This window comes from Herpailurus yagouaroundi, unplaced genomic scaffold (assembly GCF_014898765.1).
Source record: "Herpailurus yagouaroundi ecotype Mexico unplaced genomic scaffold, PumYag 140, whole genome shotgun sequence".
In the NCBI taxonomy this organism is placed as follows: domain Eukaryota; kingdom Metazoa; phylum Chordata; class Mammalia; order Carnivora; family Felidae; genus Herpailurus; species Herpailurus yagouaroundi.
Window position 1 is genome coordinate 75729431 of NW_024412395.1, and position 10126 is coordinate 75739556.

The window sequence follows — 10126 nt, forward strand, 5'->3', positions numbered from 1 at the left end:
ACGTTCAATATTAGCAGGCACCCAAATATAACAACCAGATGCTAAAGAAAAATTAACTCAAATTCTATTTCCCGTCACACTCCTCTCCCAACACAACAAAGTCCAAGTTGTGGTCCAGCCCCCCAGCCCTGATTGCTGTGTTGCTGTGTGGGATCCCAGCTTGCGTGTACCAAGAAATTTCCATGTCTCCATTTCCTCACCCTCATCCCAACCCCCTTCAGATCTCACAGGACCTAAACTGTATTCCTTTAAGCCCCCAACTCTTTCTTTCAAATACCTTTAGCCACCAAGGTTCTGCAGATATACATTTTGTCAGGTCATCAACACAAATGCAGCTCCTTTCTTTCATGTCTTTCATTTCTTTTACTTAATAACAATCCAAAATGGTCCCTACCAAAACCCAAACACCTCTGTGTTTGTGCCCTGCATCACAAAAGCTGAGCAGTGATACAATCTCATATGTTCTGTGGCTCCAGAACAAGGGTTGTAAAACAGATGCAGGCAGCATATGAATTTTGTTTGGCCTGTGCTGTTCTAAAAACATTTTAATTACCACTCAAGAGATGTTTTACATACAAACTTACATTTCTAGCTTCGTTTGAAAAATGTGAAGATTTGGCCATGCTAGACCCAAATTCCCATGTGGTAACAACAGAGCGAGCTGAGTGGCCCCCTCTCCCCTCTGATGAAGAATGCCTCTCCATGATCCTCACCACTCTACAAGGTCTCCATGCACAGCACATCCAGCTGGTTTCATCTGTGACGTGCTGGTTCTGGAGGCATTAGACTTGAAGACAAGTGCAAGCCCTCAGCATCAGAAATTGTTTCAGATTCTAAAGGGAAGACCTCTTCCTTTATTTTCAGTATTAGGTTGCATGGCCACGCCCCTCCGCCTTTACCAAGCTCTCCTAGTTTCTCACTCCAACAACTGCTTCAAATTCCTGTAATCACCATCATGTCTCACACATATCACCCACTTAAATTCCTCCAGGACACTCCAACAGAGACATCTTCTGGCCTGGAAGCTTCTACATGAAGCAGCGTAATGAGGCCACACTGCAGAAAGCACTGACAATCTCACCCAGAGACTGATGAAATCCTCATTTCCAGTCTTCCTTCTCTTTGAAGATAAATGCTCCTCCTAAATTTCGGGATTCTGGTAAGTTAAAACAATGTTTCTCCAACTTTGCTTTCCCTAATACAACACAGCTGGGGATCTTGTTCAAATGCAGATTCTGATTCACAGTAGTTCTGGTGTGGGGCCTGAGATTCGGCATTTCTTTTTTTTTTTTTTTTTTTTTTTTTGACAAGCTTCCAGGTGATGCTGATGCTTGCCGGTCTATGGACTACACTTTGACTAGCAAGGAGTTAGAAGACTTACAAAGGAAGAAGGAGTTCTGAGATTAGAATTATCTCAATGAATCAGACCCCCAAGACTTGACTTTCTGCCATTTTAAAAACTACAAAATGTTAATTATTTAGTATCTGTGCCAACTTAATATCTGATTTATATAAATAATATCCTTTCATAATGGTCCATGAGAAAGAAACAATGCCTTTCAACCATTAGGCATTGATAATTGTATATTCACTCCATGATCAATACTGGGCATTATACACAGGTGTTGGCCAAGTTTCCAAATATTGAGGGTGCTTAAAACCTAGTTGGCGAAACGCTGGTAAGAAACAAAATAACTAGTACACCATCTAAAGCAAAGAAGATTATGATATTAACTGCTATAAAACAGTGATATGAGGGTGGCATATCAGCATCTGGAGGGGAAGATGTCAAACCAAACCCACTTCCTTCTATCCCCTCAGATTATGACACTGATTCTACCCGCCCTTTCTGTCAGTCACTGACAAAGGAAGCTACCTATGCTACAAGAAATGCCATATTCTTCAGAAAGGTAAGACGGGAAAAATGGGAAAACTACTGTTTTCAGATTGTATACAGAAAGGCAATGGAGGTACAGGGCCTGGAGAGTAAGTTCAATTGGTGGGTGTTCCAGGTGGGAAGTGCCTCCTGTGGTAGAAGGAAGGTACTGAGGGAGAGAGGAGTCTGGGGTATTTACGGGACAGAAAGAAGACCGGCCTAATAAAAGTACACCAGAGTGAGTGCCCCACTCACCACCACCCCATTCTGAGTAGAGGAAGCATGGAAAGGATCTCCTAAGAACTTGATGACCGCCTGTGAAGAACATTAAAGAGATATTTCTTCACAGGAAGGCTCAACTGGTCTGTCTCTCAGGTCCTTTCCAATTTTTCCTCAGCTGAAGCACAAAAGTTCAATTTTCCTCTCACACATAATTCTAACCGGAATAACATGCCTTGCCTGCTGTTGAGCATGGGACGTGACTGAAGAGAATGTGGTTGTGTAAAAGACCCTATAAATTTAACAAAATGACAGCCAACCCCGCCGCATCAGGTAAATTTCTCCCGCTGCTCAGCATCCCCAGTTCTTCGAGACTGTTCTCATAGATACGTCTTATTTCCAACCATGTCATCAGTTATCTTTGTGACTCTTCTCTGAACCCTGTCCAAGTGACCCTTATCCCTCTTACATAGGCAGGCAATGAGGTGCACCCAGGTCTTCCCTGACTACTCCATCCAAAGGAAGTCTGTTACACTCCACTGTCTATCGAAGTCCCCTCTACAAAGTACTTACGCTTCCGAACATATTTTTTCATTTTTTACTTAGGAAACATTGCAAATATATATTCAGAAGCTCATCTAGTTCAGAAGTTAATAGCAGCCCATATACCACCACCCACATTTAATAAATATAAACATTTTTGCCACATTTGCTTTGCAATTATGTATGTATTTGTTTATCATATCCTTGTTGTCTATTTCCTACTAGATTCTCTGTTTTATCTGGGCAGGGCCATGTCTAATTATCAACCTCTTTTATACCTATCACTTAGCATAGAGCCTGGCACGTATGTAGCTCTCGATGTTTGTTCAATGAATAATGCATGAATCGCTTATGTTCTAGAAGTAAATAATGGTGACCAATATAGACGGGTTATCAGACAAAAGACAAAGATTCCATCTTTATTTATATTCAAAAAAAGGGAAATGGATCTTCATTGAAGAATGAGGGTTCAAATTTAAATGTGTGCTATAACTGGACATTACACATTAGAGTGGGTTAGCTGAGCAAGGAACAGAATTTCCTTTCCCTAGAGGCCCTTATCCCTCTTGCCCTGGGTAGCACAGGTATCCACCTAAGACACGGAGATACAAGAGATGGGCTCACAAAGTCTCTTCTAGCTTAAAGATGCCAATTAAATGACTTAAGGTGGAAAGAACAAATGAAAAGAAGATGGGAGGGAAGAAGAGAAGGAAGGAGGGAGGAAGGGAAGAAGGCCTATGCATACAGAATCCAAGACCACTAGAGATCATTTATTTTTTCTAGGTTAGGTCAGGGGCAATACAAATCATGTCCTGAAAGCTTTTGAATATCAACTCCATTTGTCTCGAATGAAGCCAAGCCTAAGGCAAAAGTATATAAAAAGTGATGTCCAATGGTCAGACTTCTCCATCTCTTTCTACCTGTCCCCCCCTAACACCCAGTATCTCCATGAAAATCTTAAAGGCCTAGGTTCCTCCCAGCATGGTTCTCTACATGCTCTCAAATACCATGTATACACTTGTACCTTCTCTCCATCAAAATTAGTAGGTCTAAGTTCTACTTCTATGTGTTCTTATTCTTTTAATGGGTCATCAAGAGGAAATATGGTTATTATTTAAAGGACTGTCCATTACTGAAAATATTACCTCCGTAACCCTTTATGGTCAATGTAGATCTCCAACTTTCTCTAATGAAAAAATTTCTTAGTCCTAAGATTGTTGCAGATTGTTTTATTTGTTGACAATTCTTCCTTGCCTCCCTGCCCCTGACATCACTCACTGTGGGCAGAGTATATCGCTGAGGTGTGCTACTTGATAGAAGAGAAATGGTTTCTCATCGGTGCCATGAAGAAACATTCATCTTACTCCACAGATAAAATATTTTACGTGTGCCTTCCCTCTAAAGAGCCAGCATATGTCAGCATGGAAAAGCAGTCTTATGCTCCCTGCCTGTCACTTTGCACAGCACACTCCTATACTCGGGGGCTGCACTTTGACTACACCCAGGCCTGCCTTTTAGTATTCCCTCAAGATCAGAAGGCACTACATCTGTTCTGTGAACGGAGCAGCACACAGACTGGCTTCTAGGTACAGCTTCTTTTCTTTACAAAGCCATCACCTTCTCATTCGAACATGAAACTAGTGCTCTGTAAGTCCTGCCCCCTTAGCAACTTTTCCAGTCTCATTAATAACAGCCAAAAGAAAAATCTCCTCTCTTGTAGCACGAGTTTTCAGTGATAAATGAACAAAGCATCACCAAGCACTCCTCCCTGAACAAGTGCCAAGAGCTGATTCATTCTGTGCATGACCTCAGTGGTTTCATCCAACCATAAAGTGAAATATCTGCTAGTATGTACTTGATCGGAATCGCTCTTCCACATGCTACTCCACTGCTCTTATGCAACAGCCAACCGTGTCACTTGACAGAGGAATTCTGTCTATAACTTCTGGTTTCTCTTTAAGGATGTTTGTCTTTAGCTATCTAGCCGATTTTGCAAGTGTCTATCCAATAATATGACTCATTCTTATTTTTGCTACAAGAGTCCTTTAACGATGCTACTAGGGTTTTAGTCCCTTCCCTACCTGTAGCAATAGGATATGTTAATTTTGTAATGGAAAGCATTGTTGTGTGCTTGTCCTGGAAAACTTCAATGGTATAACAGAGAAGCCACTGTGCTTTGTTTGAAAATGACACCAAAACATCCATGGCTTCATGCCACTATTGGACAGTTTCATAACAGACAACGACTGGGAATTAGGAGCGAATGGATGGCAAAGTCAAGAAAAAAAAACAGCTTTAAGATAGTCATCATCATACTTCCGTTAGCACTTTTCAATTTCAGTTGCTGTTTGGAGATTATCACGGATTCCCTTGTTTTTATACATACAGATTTCACATTTTATATTTGCAGCAGGATTGAGTTCTCTAAGTATGTTTATGACATTTTAAACCCCAGCATTTACATTACTATTTTAATTACTATTTTCACACTTCAAAGAACCACTCTTGAGCCACTGTTCTATTTTTGCAAAATGGGGGTATAATTTAAGACTAGCAACAACCAAAAATATGCTAGTTTAACAAATAAACAGTAAGCAAATGACAGAAAGAGTATATTAACCAAGATGAAGTGCACTATTTGTGAAATGTAAGTCATATTGACCAGTGCAGGCTTCATAGCACAAACACAACTTTTTAATATTATGAGTTTTAAGAACACAATGGGATTTCTGCTGACATTGTAATTACTCTTCATATTGTAATATCAAGGTCCTACATGCTCCGCCACTTCTATAACACCTTTCTGATCTCATTTCCAACTCCACCCAGTCACCCCACCCCATCATGCTGATCTTCTTGCTAATCTTTGAACACATCCTTTAGGCTTTCACACTGGCTGTTCCTTGCACCTGGAAAACTCCGTATGAGTAACTTCTCTCGCCTCCTTCAAAGTCTTGGCTTAAAGTTAGGATCTCTTTCCCCAGGAAGGCTACTCAAACACATTTATCCTGTTCTACTTTCCCTTTCTTCCAAAAGCATGTACTTCCTTCTAGCATGCTATTTAAGCTACTTATTCATTTTTTTAATTATCTGTCTCCCATCCCACCCTTCCGCCCCAAGAGAATGAGAACTTCACAAGGGCAGGGATCCCTTGTTTTATTCATTGGTATATCCTCAGCAACTAGATCAGACACTGACTTATGAAAGGTGCCCAATAAATAGTAGTTGAGTCAATGAACCAGTGAATAAAATGTTTTCGTTGCCTTTCCTTTCTAACCACCAAACTATCTGCAGATCTTTGAGAACTAAACAGAAAGTGACAACCAACACAGATTTTTAAACAAGAATTATACTAACAGATTGGTATTCAAACTACACAAGGTCAGGAGATGATTTAAAGTTTAGACAGGCTGGATGCAGAGAGTTTAGTTCAAAAGTCAATCCATAGAAGAGATTATGAAGGCCACAATTTTCCAAATAACTAGGCCTTCTTGAATGGTTTATTTCAACCTTACAGTACACACGTCTATAGACATATGATCAATGTTTGTGTAAACAATACACACATACATGTACATGCATGCACATGCATAAAAATTTATGTTGAACATGGGATGTTCACCCATGGGTGAACTCAGTCGGGGTGGCTCAGTCGGTTAGGCGACTGACTTCAGCTCAGGTCATGATCTCATGGTTTGTGGGTTCAAGCCCCACATCAGGCTCTGTACTGGCAGCTCAAAGCCTGGAGCCTGCTTCGGATTCTGCCTCCCTCTCTCTCTGCCCCTCTGCCGCTTGCACTCGGTTTCTCTCTCTCAAATATAAATAAACATTTTAAAAAAATGTTTTAACTGTTCCCTCTGTTTAAAAAAAAATTATGTTGAACAAATCTAGAAGAAGCTAAAGACATTTTTCCATCTTATGGGTATTCTTCATAAAAAGATAATGGCTTGGGTCATAGTTAAGATGACCATACATCATCGTCTTCCTGGGACAGTCCCAGGTTATGCTTGTTGACCCAGTGCCTCTTCCAGTTATTGCTACTTTTTACTCTCAAAAGTGTCCTTGTCTGGACAAAAGAATTACATAGTCATCCAAGTTATAAAGGAGATAAATAAACCCCTTCCTATGCTGACCTCAATTTTGAAGATTTTATTGGAGTGCGTATGGAAAAGGTGACAGCCATAATTAATTCTAACACATACTGGCCAGCACTGCAAGTGAACTATTTCAAACAGGCAATTCTTCGGCGAGGTAGATAGCAACAGTTGCAGAGGTAGATGCCACAAGCTTCAAATATCTAGGTTTGGAACCCAAATCCTTACCAGGTCACCTGCACAATCTCAAACCCCTATGAGAACTTTCATGGGCTGAGCAGGCTCACCACATTCTTCTCTGCAAGCCCTGTTGGCCCTAGGTAAACGGGGAAATGTTAGCTCTTCACATTCTTGAAAGACAATAATAACATAGGCTTAGAGCCATAGCAGACACTTAGCAACTTAAGGATAAAACTATTTCTTTCCTGTATGTGTAAATAAATACATAATCAATTACCTCATTCTTCTATCTTCCTTGATATTGTTTTCTGTGTGCATTTTTTGTTTTTTTGTTTTGTTTTGTTTTGCTTGTCTTGCTTATCTTTGCATATAATGAATAAAAGAAAAATCTGTGGTCCGGAGAGGGTGGTAAAGAAAAGTCAAGATTCCTTAACATCTAGGATGACCAAAAAATTTATCATCCCAACCAGGGCACTTTTAAACGTGCATAGGGGTGCTTTTGATAACTAAGATAGGTCAACAGGAATAAGCTAGGACTGTTGCAGACAAACTAGGAGGTCTGGTCACTCTTCTAATTCCCCATTCATATTCCCATACAAAAGACATCCTGTGTATAAAGAAGCAACCTCTGTCTCTGTTAGGTCAACCAAACTTCAAATATAGTCCTCTCTCTTTCAGGTCACGCCTGGCTTTCAACAATGGAAAAGGAAAGGTTTTCACTCCATGCTCTCTCTCCCTATTAAACGCACCATGCAAAACTGGTTCCATTTTTACCCAAGGAAAAAAGCAACACACTAAAATGTGGATCCAGGCCAGGCTCATAGCAAGCCTCAAGCCTGGAGCCTCGGGTTTCTCTTAAAGCAACACTTCACGAGACAGCAACCTAGTAAGAGGGTACACAGATACCAGCCAGTGATTTAAAAAGTATTTCGAGTGTTAGATCCTTTCACTGACGCTAGGGCACCCGTTGAAACTGGACAGAGCCGAAAAGCCACCTCTCCCGCAAAATACATTCATCCACAGAAAACGTTATAGCATTTGTCCTCAATGGTTTATTCATTGGTAAATGAATAAACTTAGGTAACAACCTAAGTTTCTTTGCCTTTTGCTGAGATCAAGGGTGAAAAAGTCTTTGAAAAGAATAAGAAACCATGTTTTTCTCTCAAGATCACATTGCCCAAGAAAAACAGAGCCAATGCTTACTTTTATTCCATATTTCCTGTTCAGAGGGGTCAAACATTGCTCATGTTCTTCATTAAATCTAGTCCTGTCATTGATGAATATTAATTTGCTGGGATATTTTCCCTCACAATCGGAGAGGGAAGACCAGATTTATAATCTACAGCACATAAAGAGCTATAATACTGGATGGAGCAGAAAAGCTCCAGCTGGCTTATCTCAAATATTCGGAATGACTGATTCTTCACAGACTCCATGGTCATTCATAAAGATTCACTGCCAAAGTCTGCCCAAAGTTGTGATAGAGGCGATGGTAAAGCAAATGTCTTGGGCTAAGTAATTACAGAAGGTAAGTACTATCCATAGCTGAGGCTCTGGGGGCAAGGGCTGTAAGACTGGGAACCACCTGCCATAGAGATGGTGGATGAATTCATGCAGATTGGACTACCATCCTTCCAGCGACGAGACTGTATGCGAGCAAGGGGCCCTTTGTTGAAATGAACAAGAGCTAAGAAAGTTATGACTGTTTTCTCCCCAAAGGTGGTATGGTAATCTTAAATGCAAAGACATCTTTGCTAATATAACTGTTTAAACTGCTTCACATAACCACAAATGAGACCAAAATGTGCCAAACAAATAATCAAAACAAACAACTTAATGATGACTTTTTAAATGCTCAAAGAAAGAAGAAATTAACTGGTTAGGAGATCAAATGGTAAGGTTATAAAGTCTCCTTTGGGAGATCAAAATTACATCTTCCCCACCCTCCACAGCACCCTACCCCTCCTCCCAACCGTGAAGTGGATAGTTTCTGAAAAATACAATGACCCTTTATGCCGGGCTTCTCTTGTCTGCTAAGGATGCCATCTGTCTCCCACACTATATAAACAATCCCTGCAGGAATCTTCTGATGACCAAACAGATTAGCAAGCTCCAGATTTTCACACCATTAATAATATCCCCATCCAGATTAGGCCTCTTGCTTTAATAATGCCAAAGATAAGCCATATAACTGATTTCTCTGGATAGGTAATGTGAGTGTCATGTTAAAGATAACCTCTCAGAGGGTACAGCCATCTGTTGGGAGGAGGGGGGTGGAGAAAGCTCTCTCTAGGCAACCAAGAAATGAGCCCTTGAGGGAAAAGGAGAAACAGTAAAATGAAAATCATACTGGTAAGACAAACGAATACATGAAATTTCACCAGGTCTAATGGAAGACTCTACTAATTGCATAAAAATCTTTTTCTTCTAAAAGACAAAGTACAGAAAACTGCGCAAGAAAAGACAAGTTGCACCCTTTGACAAAGGTGTACGTACAGCGAGAATTCAGAGTTTCCTTGACTCTGGGGCAGTGAGAGCAGAAACATACCAGGAAGGCTAAAGCCTCCCAGGAAGTTTGCCTACCGTCCACCTCTATCTATGATGATCGCCGATGCTTGCCTTCTCGAACTTTAACATCGATCCCCTGTAACTCTGTGAGCTCTCAGTATTGTCTCCAAAGACTTCCAACTCTTAGAGAAATAAGCATGCCTGTAAAGATGTTCCTAAAGTTGGTAATCATAAAGGAAAAACACTTGAGCACTGCAAAGGGAGGAAAAGACAGGCATGGAAGAGCCAGACCTCTGCAGTTGCACGTCCTCGGAAACGACTACGTCTAAATCTGCAGCCCCAGTTTTCTCCAGGCCCCAAGCTCCAGCAGAGGATGTCCACAAAACATTCCCAACCGAAAAGAAATGAAGCCCCCTCTCCCTCAAATGATGCCCAAACGGACCCAAAAGTCTCAGCTCCCTCGGATAATCAAAGCAGAAAACACGTCCCGGTGTCTCTCACCCGCATTTCAAGGTAGCGGAAGCCAAAATGTCAAATGAATGACCGCGCCGGAGCGCGAGGGAGGAAAACAAAGGCACCTCCCGCTAGCCGGTACCTGCGGCGCCAGGGCCCGGCGCCGGCCGCACACTCACCTGGGGCTCGGCGCCGCCGAGGGCTGCGGGTGGGAACGGGGCCGCGGGGCGGGAGGGCGCCCCCGCAGTCGACC

The 10126-nt window shown here is 41.5% G+C and overlaps 2 protein-coding genes across 5 annotated transcripts in view; one reads left to right on the plus strand and one right to left on the minus strand.

Annotated features, from left to right (window-relative positions):
* The window catches only part of HECW2 (HECT, C2 and WW domain containing E3 ubiquitin protein ligase 2), a 392473-nt gene that overhangs the window by 380932 nt on the left and 1415 nt on the right, over nt 1-10126 (minus strand). For 2 of the 4 annotated variants that reach the window (XM_040475726.1, XM_040475721.1), the window contains exon 1: nt 10053-10126. The exons of the other annotated variants lie outside the window; for them this stretch is intronic. The gene's annotated coding sequence lies outside the window, so the exon portion shown is untranslated. The remainder of the gene's footprint in view (nt 1-10052) is intronic. 4 annotated transcript variants of the gene reach the window in all.
* LOC121030355 (translation initiation factor IF-2-like) overlaps nt 9960-10126 on the plus strand; it is a 4352-nt gene continuing 4185 nt past the window's right edge. Inside the window, exon 1 of the mRNA XM_040474673.1 lies at nt 9960-10081. Within this exon, the coding sequence (XP_040330607.1) occupies nt 9960-10081 (122 nt within the window). The remainder of the gene's footprint in view (nt 10082-10126) is intronic.